Source organism: Numenius arquata, chromosome 12 (genome assembly GCF_964106895.1).
Source record: "Numenius arquata chromosome 12, bNumArq3.hap1.1, whole genome shotgun sequence".
In the NCBI taxonomy this organism is placed as follows: Eukaryota; Metazoa; Chordata; class Aves; order Charadriiformes; family Scolopacidae; genus Numenius; species Numenius arquata.
The window spans coordinates 34,782,784-34,797,813 of record NC_133587.1 but is presented as its reverse complement, the minus strand read 5'-3'; the positions used below and the strand labels follow the sequence as shown (position 1 = coordinate 34,797,813).

The 15,030-nt window shown below is 35.7% G+C and overlaps 1 protein-coding gene across 1 annotated transcript in view; it reads right to left on the bottom strand.

Moving 5' to 3' along the window:
• Positions 1–417: 417 nt before the first annotated feature.
• The window catches only part of NCAPG2 (non-SMC condensin II complex subunit G2), a 49,986-nt gene continuing 35,373 nt past the window's right edge, over positions 418–15,030 (bottom strand). The window contains exons 21-27 of the mRNA XM_074157315.1: positions 12,885–12,984; positions 11,902–12,086; positions 10,995–11,138; positions 9,061–9,164; positions 5,842–5,939; positions 5,323–5,425; positions 418–469 (exon numbers count right to left, since the gene is read on the bottom strand). Of these exons, the coding sequence (XP_074013416.1) occupies positions 418–469; positions 5,323–5,425; positions 5,842–5,939; positions 9,061–9,164; positions 10,995–11,138; positions 11,902–12,086; positions 12,885–12,984 (786 nt within the window). The remainder of the gene's footprint in view (positions 470–5,322; positions 5,426–5,841; positions 5,940–9,060; positions 9,165–10,994; positions 11,139–11,901; positions 12,087–12,884; positions 12,985–15,030) is intronic.

The following is a 15,030-nucleotide window of genomic DNA, read 5'->3' as shown; positions in this document are numbered from 1 at the left end:
TGCCTCTGCTGAATTCATGACGGCTACTCTCAAACACTATATAGTCCTTCTTGTGTCTTGAAAAAAAATTCGTTTCCATAACCTCAAGGAACATGATTTATAGTCTTCCCAGGAACTGAGGTTATGTGCTACTTCAAAGTATATAAGATACAATTATTATCTGTTTTATAAAAACAAATATATTGATTTTATGCCCCCCAAAATACTTTTTTATACAGAATAACATCTTTACAGCTATTTGAAAAAATCTTTACTATTACCTGATTTCTATACACACTTTCATACATTTTTTCCTGTGTTAAATGTACATAATAACAGAGAACAAACTTTAGCTATTGATAATTTTACAAGATAATCTTTTTTAAAAACCAATACATCTTCCTTCCTTTAATTTTCATGACAAAAGCTTCCGCGTGGTCAAAGATTCAAAAAGTCATCCAAAATTTTCAGAGATGATTCATACAGGATTCTGAAATGACATAAACCAATGCATAACAGGATTAGATATGCTAAATGCTAAATCAATCCTCGAATATTTGATTCTCAGAGTACAGCTACCCCATGATTTCTTTGACAAGTTATTCCCTATTAGTTTAAGTATTAAATATGTCTTTACAAATCACTTTTAAAATTGCTGTTTTTTTTCTTTCAACTTTTCCATTTTTCTGCTGATCATCTCTTGCTATAGCGTAATCTACAGCAAGCCACTTTAAATTACTATGTCAATTCAGGCACATTTTCTAATATTTCATCATCTATTTAAAGAACCCGCTCGTTTTCTTCACAGCATTTTTACTCTTTTTTCCAAACATAGTCAAATCCTTTACCGCGAATTCATACTAGGGCCATTTTTCATTCTTCTATTTCCTCCCTTTCTCCCTCATTCTTCAGTCTTCATAATTTTTCTCCTTACCTCTGGCATTTTTTTTTCCAGGCCTGAGCTTTCTCTTTTACCCTTAGCAGGAGCCCGCTTCAGCTGCACGTACATCCCTCTTAGTCCCCTTCTGACCCTCTCTCATCTCACATTACTCCAGAAACAATCTCAAAGTTCAGCTCTGAAATTTCCCTTTGGCAGGGCCTTTTTATTTTCTTCCATTCCCTGACATAGTCACTCATCTACCCTTTGTAGTTGCATACAACTTCTTCTACACTGCTGTAAAATATCATCAAAACACAAAAATGGGCATTTTGGTCTTCTGTCAAAACATTATTTCACTGTTAACCATCATAAACTTTATCCTTTACGTTACTTTTGTAAAAGATTCTGTCACCTGTATTTCTCGAGCATTTTTTTCTCCATATTTTTATTATTATAGTCCTGGGCTGCTGCCTCAAATAAGCAAGGTCAGTCATTAACCACGAGGAGTTAGGGCATTCATCATGAGACACCGAGAGCCAGACCTGAAATATAAGTGGCAGCTCTGGACTTCCATGGCAGTGTGTTGGACGTCAGGGCTCCCTCAACTGAGACGGCCACAGCCCTGTCACGTGCTCCTCTTTATAATGCTGTATCCTTTAAGCCGTGCTAGAACTCAACTGTCACAGGAAGCTACTATTGCAGTGTACTATAAAATCAGTATGATTAGTTGAGTTCTGTGGTTTTAGACACAATGCTATTTTGTATAAATTTTGTAGGGCAGGAAGCCGTCATCCAGAATAACTGTACGACTCCCCAGACAGGCAAATTTAAGTCACTTTTAGCCAATACCTTTCTAGTGAACTTTTAGATAAGTGGCAGACAAATCATACACACAGTTATATTACAAAACAATTCAAGAACCATTATTTATAGGCTGAATGAGAGTGCAATGAAGGATTTGGGAAGCTAGCTAAATGATAGTACTAAAGAAATATCTTTCAGTGCAGCCATTAGCTAAATTTAAATTCTAATACTCATACATCAAAATGCTAATTAAATACAAAATATTAAGTAAAAGGTATTATTCTATAGCACATTTTGTTTTATAGATATGGAACATTTTACTCTAGCCTCCAAATCACTGCATTGACAGCTTTATTCACTTTTTTTTTTTGCTAGGCATAAATATTTGCATTTTATAAGCTAAACAAATGTGTGTGCCATTACTCCTGAGGAAATTCTCTCAATATACAATATGTTGCCCAGAATTTTTAAGTGCACTGAACAGCATTTTTAAAATAATAGACCCACAGGGCCATCTTAAACTGCTCACTCAGCTGAAGAGGGAAGACTAAATTACAAAGAAAAGTTTGCTTCTGAATTAGTGCAACAATTCCTTGTTTAAGGACAGCAGTTTAATTACTACACCAGACAGCATTTTTACTTGTTTTTTTCTTTGCTAATATGTAACAGATTACTTATGTCTAAATTTAAGACGCTGGCACAGAATGCCAAGTCTGTAGGGAAATTAAAAGATTGTCACTGTTTCCTGGTATACCTGGGTGTTAAATAAAATAATCCCTCAAGGAGTTATGATGAGACAACGCATTCAGAAGCAAAAAGTAATACTACTATTAAGTACAAGTTAAAAAAACAGTAATATATTTTAGGATGCATCAGTGCAACACTCTGTGATTGTACTCAAAGTAATGATCAGAGACCTAGCTTGCGGCACACCATAACTAAAATTTTGGGGTTTGGTAAACAGAGTAGGATGATAAAATCATTTACAAACAACAGGGCACATTTCCAACTGTATATAATCACATTTTAGTTATACATTAGCAGCCTAGTACCACAGCACCACAAATGGCACGTCAGAAGACACTAGAGGCCCAGCCTGGTCCAACATTCTGTCTGTCTGAGAAAGCTCAAACACGCTGTAAATTAGTGAAGCAAAACCTGGTCATTGAAGAACTTCCTCCTGACCTTTTTTCAGAATGAATTCTGTTATCCTTCAGGAGAGGAAAAAAAACCCCAACGTGCTTGTTCAAATATGAATCCTCCCAAATTCTGCAAAGCCATGTGATACCTTCTGAATTTTTTTATCGTATTGCAATTCTGATTCTTGCTAAAAATACTTCGCATCATCATGTTCGTATTCCTAATCTTTTAATTTTATCTGCAACTGTCTTTCGGGTTTGTGTTATACAAAGGCATATTCATATATCATGAAATTAAAACACTGTGCAACATCTTATGCTCTTCATCTGCCCCAGCTTCCAGGTTGATTTGTCCCTGTTCACTGGGCAGAGATGATCATATAGATCCATAAAGCAATTACCTGTGTTCCTACTGAAATTTATAGTCAGTGGTGCGCTCAAGTGGCAGCAATTACTCATTTTAATGGGCCTATTTATTTAATCATGTTAAGATTTGCCTTAATTTCTCAGCCTTTTCTACTGTCTTAATTAAAAGAAGTGCACAACTGAATCGTGATACTCTGCTGCTCACCTTTCTTTTCCAGATCATTATTACTATTTTTAAAAATATTCTAGTAGAACACTTGGCAACCCAATGTTAAATGATTTAATGGCAAAAAAAAAATTTGGTTTTTTGTTTGATTTTGTTTCTAAGCTAGGTCCCAACCAAAAGAAATTTTTTGCAGCTGAGCAACTAATTAAAACAATCTACAGGAAGCAGAGTCACTCTGAGTTTTAGGAGTTCAATTATGTAATTATGTAGTGATTTTTTTTTTTTTAATAGGATATTTTTCAGTTCTTTATCAATTTTATGTTACAGGAGCACAATGTCGTCTGTAGAAATCACTCAAAGTCTTGACAGCAAAATTTCCGTTTTCTATTTTCTGATGTCAGACAGGAAATGTAAGCGAAGGGTGCACTGGTTTTGATTTTTTTTCCCTTCTTTTGTTTTTTAAATAAATCTCATTTTCAATAGTACGTAACTGGTGGCTCCTATGTATCATAAAACTTTCTGGTCTAGTTCTTAAGTTTACATATCTCTTTAAAGAGAGTTACATAATACCATTTTGGCTCTGATATAATAGCAGATTTAAATGAATGATGCACATTTTCTTAGCAACAACACAGCTACTCTATCGTATTGTCCTGAAAATCAGGATTTTTTTTTTTTCCTGGAAAAATCCAATTTACCTTCTGCACTTCTGAACCAATTCCAAATGGATATTTACTGTACAGCCCTCTAAAAGTTCTACCACTGCCAAAGCACTCAGTGTAGCTGTTGGGCTTCTTGATACGACTCAAGTGCAAACTCTAAGGATTTGAAGTAAGAAAGGGATGTAGTCCATGTGGCCTCCTTGATAAACTATCTGATTTTTCATACAGTAGCATCTTATAACTTTAGTATTGGCTTTAAATCAGTGACACCAATTCAGTCACAGCGCAGCCTCCAAAGGTTTACGTCCAGTCATTCCAATGCCAGAAACAACATGCCTCAGGCTGGTGATCCAGCAGAAGAACGTTCTGTGGAATTGTCCTCAGGGCTGCAGGGCCATGCAATGACCCCAAATGAAGTGGGATATTTTTTATGTTTTGTTTTTTAATGTAAAAATTAAATATCTATTCTACACCCATTTTTCGGCTGAATAGAAAGGATCATCGACCTGAAGAATTAAAGATTGCAAGGGCTTTTGCACGTTCAGGCCACTGTGGTGCATGAATAACTTTCTCAGTATTTTTGGATGAATGTCCATAACTGTACTCTGTTTTCTTCATATTCTATGTTTGTGCTTTTTAATGTCTACTTTGCATATTTTATAATTCCATGGTCAGTTCAATAACTAGGCAGAAATGAAATGTTAACAGATTTTTAGACTTAAGCAAGTTTCAGACACTTAAGGCTACAGCATTTATCATGATTGTCTATCTTAGGCAGGTAATAATGACTGTAAATCATCATTTCAAATAAAATCACTTTCAAGAAACTTATCCCAAAAATCTAAGTCAACCAGATACGACACTAAAATTGCAAAAAAAGAGCAAAATAAAACCCCTTTTGGAAGGTCTTAAAGTCATTGTCACATGCAGTTAAATTTTTACTATCTGTGTAGGTATGGACTCATATGCTTAATACCAAAATGAGAGAGAAAAATCTAGTAATAATGCTTTGTTCTGCACCTGCTGCTACCAGAACTGAATTTCAGAACTGAATCCTGCAACATACAGGATCAAGTCCTAACACATTCAAATTAAATGCAAAAAACCCAAACTAAATATATAAAGATTGTAATCACAGCAAATGATTTTTATCAGGAAAAATTAATACTGTGCTGGGCTCAATACCTTACAATTTTTTTTACCCACTACTGTAAACCTTGCAGTCCTTCTGAACGCTCTGCCTGTATATTAAGCAAACACAAACCACAGCCAATGATGGCAGCGGGTGCAGGAGAGGTTACTGTTTATTTCCCACAACACATTTACCTTTTGGTGCTGCCAGATTCTCCTGAGGCAGCATCCTTGCATGTCATCAGGGTCCTTTGAATGGCAGGTGCAATATCCTTTAGAAGTGAAGTTTTGTGCTTACCTATTTGAAATAAGATTATGTTGAAAAGTTGGACAAAAATAATGATTTATAAAAAAAACAAACCAAACCCTGCAGATTTTCATCAAATATTTTTTAACATAAAAGGTTGTTTAACGAAAGATTAGATATTAAATTAGATTTTCACTGTCCTGGGTTAATTACTGTGTATTTCAGCCAATCATAATATAGAGATGAGCCCTATGAGTTAGCACAGTTGTGTTTTTTATATAGATTATACAAAGATTGAAAGTCCAAGGCTTAACAACATGACTTACAAGTGATATAACCTTAAACCCTGTAGAAAAATGGTAACTTAAAAGGATAAGGAAAAGTGCCCCTTGAATTGTATAAGAACTTTCAAAATGTATTACATAAAAAATAGGAAGAAAAAAATAGACAAAAAAGGTTTGACTGACCTTTAATTATAGTCACAATGCAAACACTAGCTGTGAGACTAAAAATCCCTTCAATTTCTTCAGAGAGAATGCATTCCATTAATTCATTTAAAAATGACCTAAGGAAAAAAATACAGCAAACATACATTGTAAATCATGTTTCTTTCAAAATAGAACTGAACACAAGTTTGTGATTATGCCACGCTGCTACCACAGCCTCTCAAATACCCTGCAGGACAAAGCAGTGGTTATTGGGTAATTGAAGACAACGTGCTGCTTCTGGATCTGAGAACATCCTAAGTTCGCAGAATGGTAAATTGCTTGCAAAGAAAATAAAGAAGTTTGTACACAGAATAAGTAGCTGTTAAGAGAAATGAAGAGCTCATGGGCTATTTGGGGAAAGTCAATCTGTGAAAAAAACTACTAGTTCTTCAGGAATCTAACTCGTGTAATTTGTATCGAAATCTCTAACTTCAATTTCTACTGAAGTTTACAAGAATATGTTATATGACTCCAATGGTTTGTTAGCAACTACTCATGCCCTTAAAACAATTACTACTTCTAGCCTGATTAGAAACCAGAGTTTAATTAACACTTTGGTCTAAAATGCATTATCTCAAAAATTAAAATAGATGGGTTTCCAATTACAAAACACTAAAGAACGTTTATAACTAAATATAGCCCCAAAACACTTCCAAACTACATTTTAGGTATTTAAAGTATGGACAGACTAACAGAATCAAAACAACTGTTCATTATAAAGTCTGAGATAAATATTAACTCTATAAGTATCCTAAGAGACTCGCTTTTAGCAAGAGATGACAGTATTACCAGCAAATTTTAGAGGTGTTTTGGGACATATATTAAGAAAAATACAACAAGGGACTCAAGAAACAGATCTAGCAACCAAACTAAACTGCAATATGGATTAAGGCAATACCACAGAATGAAACCACGAATTGGCCATTATAGTGTTTATGGTAAAAATAACAAATCTAACTCAGAAGCAATTCACAAAACCAGAGAAAAATAAAACAACAAGAGGGATAAAGCAGAAGCTGGAGAAGATCTGTAATCCTCACTCCTCAAAGCACAAACCTAAATGCTCTCTGAAGAACTAAAGGGCAAAACTGAGAGCAGTACATGTTACAAACTTTCCTGAAAATATTTCAAAATACCTTTGCTATTGTTATTATCTGTTAGGAAAACTCAGTGCCATAAATACCCAGTTCCAACTTAAATTCTTCTTCAGCCTTTTATTTTGCTAAGGTATCAAAATGAAAGATGTAGTTAAGAAAAGAACCAACCTCCACCAGTGATTCAGTGAAGGAGCTTTGTAGAGAAGTATTGTTCAAAGAGCTGAGAACAATGAAACCTCTTTAGCTTCTGAAATAATTATGATCAAGTAGCTCATGCATTGCATTAGTTTTATAATTTCATTGTGGATTAATCTGATGAAGCATCGATTCCACTTCATATTGCTCTTAAATTGCTAACTGATAGTATTCCGATCAGAGTTCTGACTTTATTGTTACTACTGTTTAGGTCAGTATCTCACTCCTTAGTTCCATGAAGGAAGACTGTAATTTTATTAACCTGTAATAAGACTCCCTGCAGACTCAATGCAGCTGCCTTTCCCCACCTCCCTCTCAACAAGGGTCACCTGAGCCTGCAGGTGAAACAGAACAGAACAATAACCTATTTACAAATACATATAAAAGTTAAAGAGAGAAGTAATTGGCTCCTATACAGATAGTTCCCTACTGAAGGGGAGGATAGTCACACAATTGGCCACATATTGCCAAGTCACTCAGTATCATCACTGATATGGGGACTGAAATTCAGTGTTAGAGACTAATTAGTAACTGAAAACATAACAGACGCTGCAGAACCTGGTGTGAGATGATTGCGTGTTCCCAGAACAGAAGTTCACATCAGATTCTGTAATGTCAAAGGCTTTGACATTGGCATTGGCATAGAAAGATGATAATTCCTGAGACATTGAATGATTTACTACTGGACTCCAATTATGACCTATCAATACAGATTAATAAAAGAAAACAGCCTTAAGAGTAGTCTCAGTCTACAGGCACCAGTGGAACCAGATGTAAATTACCTCCTGACTTAAATCTTCTTTGCATCAAAAGATAAATACTAGAAGATAGATACATGTTTATCAAAGCATTCATAGAAACAATGTGGTCCAAACTAGCAGTTTTCTCCATCAAGAATCCAATCAAGATTCTCCTTGACCACAATGATGAAAAATTTCAGAGGAATAAATTGTATTTCTGCATCTCTTTTCAGTAGGTGTGTAAAATAATTGTGTTTCACTAAAAGAGAGTGACTTGATGGCCAGCTGCTGCCTCACAGAAGAACAGGATTTGGAATAGCAAACATATTGCTGGACTCTCTGGAGTCCTTTGTTTTGCAAGTTTGACTAGAACTAGAGACGGATTGAGAAGAAAAAAAAAAATCCCGTGACAGAAGAGACAGGAATATTCAATGCCTGTCAGATGAGAAAGTTAAAAATAGGAGTTAGTTGTGATAAGTCATGGAGAATGATCGGACTTCTAAGGAATACACGTTAACCCCTTGACCATGCAAAATAACTTGGTTGTGTATAGTCACGTAAATAAAAATTGAATATGAACAAATTAAGCAATGATAAAGAAATTCACTTGTGACCATTTTAGAAAGTATTCAAGGAACCCACTAAATATAGCAAATAAAACCCAAAACAGTTTGAGTCTTAAAAAAATAATTATGTAACTCCACTTTTGGGGGCTTTTAGGACTCAGATACTTTAAAACTATTTTGAATTTTGTGATTTTAATACAGCTATAGTGCATTTGTCACCTCATTGCAGATGTTCAATTAAAGGATTAATGCTATTTCTGGTTAATATTTTACCTCATCTAAATACCTCTGTATTATAGGGACTAATGTTTATTAGTATCTTATGAAAGAAGCAAGCCAAGATGTAGGATTACAGAACTCATTTCAATGGACAGTCTTGTAAATAAGAAGCACTCTTAGAAGCATTTAAAAAATGGAACCAAACCCCTCAATCAATACCTACAAGCAACTTGTCAAGAGAAAGGGATTATGAAGTAGTGCAGGTAAATTTAGTAAGCATCTAGTTCCTCAAAACTTATTTGAATTTAGAAATTAGAAATTAAAACTTTATTGATGACATATTGGCAACAACCTTGGACAAATAAATGTAGAAATATTTACCTGACAACATTAGCTGACTTCATAATTATGGCCATTATACTGCTTGAAAGAGGAGGAAGTTCTGAAATAGTCTTTGGTATCGTTAAGTCTTTTTCACTGGAAGCCTGAAAAAGAAAAAAGTCAACAACTGTTGGAGATCAAGAAATATATATATGTAGAAAACATGGAAGCAAATCTATATTTGAATAATTACACCAACTGAGACCTATCCTTAAATAATTAGAAGAAACATTCACATGTGTTCTTTGAAAAGCCTTAATCCAATTGTGTTGTGTCCAAGTAAACAAAACAAATTTAAATTAGAAAGGCTAAACTGAATAAACAGCATTTGTACCAAGGCAAATATTCTCCACAGTTGTTCTGAACAGAAGCTTCATTTAACTACATTGTTGGTCATGGTTTATAAAGGCACAGCCTACTAAGCACAAATGAGTATCCTCTGCGTCTCCATGTTTAGGCATGCAGACACAATTTCTAAAAGTAACTTGGGTGACAGCAATTTCCCAATTCCTTGTGTCAGTTCTTTCTGGTATCAAGATCTGGCAAGTATTTAGTCAGAACTGAATTTTAATTTACTAGTACTACAACCTTGGGGTAGGGGAAACCCCAGTTGAGATGACACACTGCAATGAATGTTCATGATCCAGGAGTACAAAGCTGCAGTCTCATTCAAGATCATAAACTTTTACTGTGCTGCATCTATAAAGAGCATGCTCTCATCCCACAGCTGATACATTCATATTTGCAGGGAAATCTCTGGGATTGTTTCAGTTCCCTCCGTAATGCTGAATCTTAGAGGCAGCTCTGTTGTACTCAGTACTTTCTGTCAACCTTTTATTGCTCCATTTCTGCCTTACCTGGCAACCAGAGTAAGAGTACAGCCTCTTCTGTTCTAAAGAACCTCTGCTCTTCCTGGTTAGTTCTCAAAGCTTCCTGCCTAACTAGCCATATTTGCTCCTAACACAACGCGCATTAGGAACACGCACTGGGCATGTTACCCTTCTTCTTCAAGGACAGTAATGGTTTCTTGGACTTTTAGCACAACAATAACCTCCGCCTATGTATTCTTTTCAGTCTTAGAGCCTCTTTCTTTACATTCCAGAGAAACTCAGATCGGATATTTGGAAATCCTCTAGACAAAAAAACTGAGGAACCAAAACCAGATATGGTATGAGAAATGGGTCTGTATTGAAGCACAGAATGCATAAGTGACCAGTGTCAAGCAAGACATTGGCCTGCTTTGGAACGGGATTATGGAACCTTTTGGGACAGTTCCAAGGATAGGTAACCGAAACCTTTCAGATATCAGTGGTTTGCTAATGCTGGGTGAGACGAAGTGAGGCAGGTTTAGAACAATTGCTCTTCCTCCTCCTTTCCCTGAGCTTTTATAGCTGAGCATGACATCATATGGTGCAGAATATGCCCTTGGTCAGTTTGGGTCAATGGTCTCAGCTGTTGCCCACCTGCTTAATTTTTTAGGGCACGGAAGAAGGGAAGAGAGAAAGCCTTGACTCTCTGCACACTCTGTTCAGCAACAGCCTTAACTAACTGCCGTGCCCTCAGCTGTGTTTTAACCACAATATTAAACCCCAGCACTGTAGGGACCACTGTGAAGAAACTTAACTCCTTCCCAGCCAGACCCAGTACAAATACACATGGAGTGAACATCTCAAATACCATGTCATTCGTCTCCAACACTGGCTAATTTCTATATTCTTCTGTCAGAGGCAGATAATGAACTAGGTATCAGGACAAGTCTGTTCTTACATGGCTGTACTCATAAATTATGGAAAATAAAATTTCCTGTTTGTTCCATGCCAGTACACACAAAATCTTGATCTGCAGTACAAAGATCACCCTTTCTGAAGACAGCTTTATTGTTCCAACAAAATGTTTAAAAGGCAGTAGGTGTAAAAAGTCAACATTAACTTTACCTTCTGTAGCACATAATTTATCTCTGCTACTATTGCTGCCAGGAGAGTAGAGAGTACACCTTGGTGAACTGCTGGGCACGATGAATGCCAGCACTGGACTGCATGTATGAATTCTCCAAGAGGCATTTGAATCAAGTGAACCAACTAAAACCAAAGAAAAACAGATCATTTTTTTCAGATTGCTTGAGTACAACTGAAATATTTCAGCAAGCTTCTCTGTGAAGATCACACCTTGCAAGCTATTGAGGTACTCTAGTCACCTGGGATGAGAAAGAATCAGAAGCATGCTTGGGAAGTCTGCTCATAAATTTGGGAGAAACAAACTAAACAACAGTTGTAACAAAAAAAGAACTGAAATGTTTTTCCGAAGTCCAGAAAAGCAGACCATCACATTTTCCAGAGTGATCCACCCATCTCACTACTATCTAGTCTCTGCTGTAAAATACAAGAAGCTAACTTTTCTGTGAAGATAGGATGTTATGAAGAACTCTAGGACATCATACATATTTTGAAGCTGATATAATTTAGGCCAAAATAAATAAAAGAACAACAATTTCTCCTCCCTCCCAAGATCATAATGTATATATAACCGAAGTCTTTGCTCTGTATTGAGCAAGCTCGTTTAATTGCAGATATGAGTAATAACCTATGAGTACAAGTGTAGTTCAGGATCATCAATCACAGAATGTATTGTTCTCCAATTTACTATTTTTTGTCATGACAAGACCAACAATGGATTAAAAAACCCCACTGGTAACAAGATAATTTGGAAAATTTAACCGAAAATTTAACTGAAAATTTAATCAGTTGTCAACTCGAATAATAACCTCAAAGTGTATAACACATTTGCGTAAAAAATACGGATTCATCTAAACATTAGGGAGCAATTTCAAGTGTAATATGATACCTGAATCCCTTCTTCCTGCTGTTTCTTGAGTCTACGTGCCACGCATTCTAAAACTTTCTGGAAGACAGTCTGTACAGCATGGAAGAGATTTGCCACTTCATCTGTCTCAGCATTCTGAGTTAAAGAAGCTTCAATAATTTCTTTTAGGGTATACAGTAACACCGGAGCACAAAAGCCACCTCTCTCTAGCAAAAGAGATAAATACCACCATAGAAAAATTGTAACGAGACATTCTTCAGGTACAAGCTTAGAATGAAACTCAGTTATATACCATAAATAGCTAAAGTTTACAAGTGTAGACAATATATTTAATTCTGAGCATCTTTAGCTGAAATTTTCATACAGTTCAATCAATATTTTAAGTATAAATCCAGCGTTCTTTCCAATTCTTGAAGTATAGGGATTAAAATCATAGATTCTTCAGGAATTGAGCTCTAATTCTGTCTATGCGCGAGCCAAATTTAAATAGTGCTACAATGCTGTCTCCTAAGACATACTGATATATATAAATATTTATATATCAATATACATATATCACTTTATATATATATTTAAAACCACCTTATATATATAAAACCCCCTGAATTATACAGTAATAACTGGAATCTAAGAGCAAAGAAGAAACATTAGTTATCAACAGTGACATTGTTCTGGGTTGGTTCTCTGCTTGTTTTCAGTCTGAAACACTGCTGTGACTCCTGACCATAGAATCATTGAATAGTTTGGGTTGGAAGGGACCTTTAAAGGTCATCTGGTATTTTTTTTTTATATATATATATATTTTTAATATATTTTTTATATATATACATATTTATATATATATTTATATATATATATATTCCCATATTACTGGTACTAGCTAGCATAAGCTGTAAACACTATTTTTTGAGAAACAGACTCCAAAATGCTAAAAGCAACAGTTCTGCTAATACAAGTCAGCTAAGTGTATATGGAGATGTTGATATTGGTATGAAATACTGCACCTGTTTTTATAACTGAAAGAGCCATATCTAAAAGCCGTGCTTGAAACATGAGATCGCCAAGGCCAACCATTATGACATCTTTACATACCGTCAGGTAGGCCTAGAAAAGAGATGCAAAAGCATATGAGAAACAAAGTTTACATAAAGCAACTGTTCAGTAAAATCTAAAAATAATAAAACTACATAACCTTAACCAAGCTGCCCTGGTGCATCTACTTGGAGTTACTTAGTTTGCAACATTTGAAAAGCAGGAATTTCCAAACAGTTTTCCAAACACTTCCATTGCCCGTTCTTCCAGTAAAAACAGTTTCTCAAAAGGCAGTAAATCCTCGACTTTTTTTTTCACTCAGGCTCAGATCAGAGGCATTGATACTTAACATTTACCGAGGCAGAATATGACATCTCTATCTTGAATAGCAAAATTAAAAAGAACATACAAAAAGAGCTTTTCCTTACGGACACACACACGTTACATACTAAACAGATTCTAATACTAATGTATAGACAGAGTAGAGAATTTTTAACCAGTCTATGTATATGTGAGCTAGATTGTTCAAGGACACTGACAGTGACTAAAGTCCAAATCTTGCGCTTGACCAAAATCTGAAAGGACCCGTGGCCCAGTGCTAAAATCCACCTTGGGTTAAATATGTCATGGGAATGTAACAGAAAACAATTCAAAACTAGCTAAAACCCACCCACTTCATATAATCAAATGCTTTTTGTGAAGGGTAAATGCAGATAAGGGGTAAGGGACACTATCAGCGGCGACACTAGGGTTTGTGTCAAAGGGCCTATCAGCCTCACTCAACAAATCAGTGGCCTAGAGAGAATGGCCCCCAGTGAATCCCTGCCCAAAACAGCAAGTGCAAAATTGAGTTACAGACCAAGCTTGAAGGAAGGGTGAAATGGGAAGAATGGGATATGTTGCAGGGAAAGTGATAGAGAAATATAAGTGGAAAAAGAAGAGACACCCTGGTCCCCTCTCACATACAACAGTATTAAAGAAGCAACTGTAATTATTGTGTATTATATGGATATTTTGAGACAAACTAGGTCCACTTTTAATAGCAGCATTGCTACCAAATATATACTCCAAACAATTAAAAAGCACAATCAATACCTCATTCCTATAAAAAACAATATACAAAGTGTGAAGCAAATAGGAGTTGCTTAACAACCGTGTGGCTTATTACAGGAGATGCAAAAGGCCTGGATTCTCTTCTTGACTTCCAAACAAGTCACATCAGTCTTTATACCTCAGTTTCTTCTCTGGAAATAATGATGCAAATAGACTTTAAGATCTACTAGTAAAGATCATTGTGTTTCATTATTGGCTAGTCAAGTAATGTACCAGATGGGTTTAAAGGTGAAAGCTGCCTATCCTATTGCTTATCAATAAATTTGCATTTCCATCATGTATTCAAACCTAGGAAACTTATCGCAAACATCCTGGTAATGCTGGTAAAGATTCCCTATTTTGTATTTTGTCTTTCTATAAGGTTGAGTTCTGTGCCTCCAAACTTTTGAAAAATAGCCATAAAGGAGTTATGATACACATACTAAATTTTTCATTCAGATAGAAGAGACAATAGCACATAAAACACACAAGAAACCTGCACCAGGAACAACTACAACACTTATTTGAGCTTACTATCTCTTTATACTTTTCAAAAAGTGATCTGGCTGTGGCAGCAGGATTTAGTACAAGACTGACCTCATTATTAAATTCCCAGGTAAATCATACCCTTCCTTCTCTGCTGACTTTCAACGATACGTTCTACAGGACTTAGCTCTAGAATGAAGCCCACTGAATTCCTCAGGGTATAATTTTACCTATTTCTTTTGGGAAAGCAGGAAGGAAGGAAGGAAGGAAGGAAGCAAGCAAGCAAGCAAACATGATTAGGTGTAAATCCTCTCTCATAACGACACCATCTTCCTGGTCCTTTAAGTCATCTATTGTGCTATTCAACCCAATGAATGCAGCTGCAGTGATTCTAGGTTGTTTCCAGGACCTTCCATGCTACAGAAGAACAGGCTATTAAGTGCTAGCAAAGGACGTAACTATATGCTAGTTTTCAGGAACTAATTTTCTTCTTTTCAGAACTCAGATTCAGTGACAATCTTAACTTTATGTTAATGCACT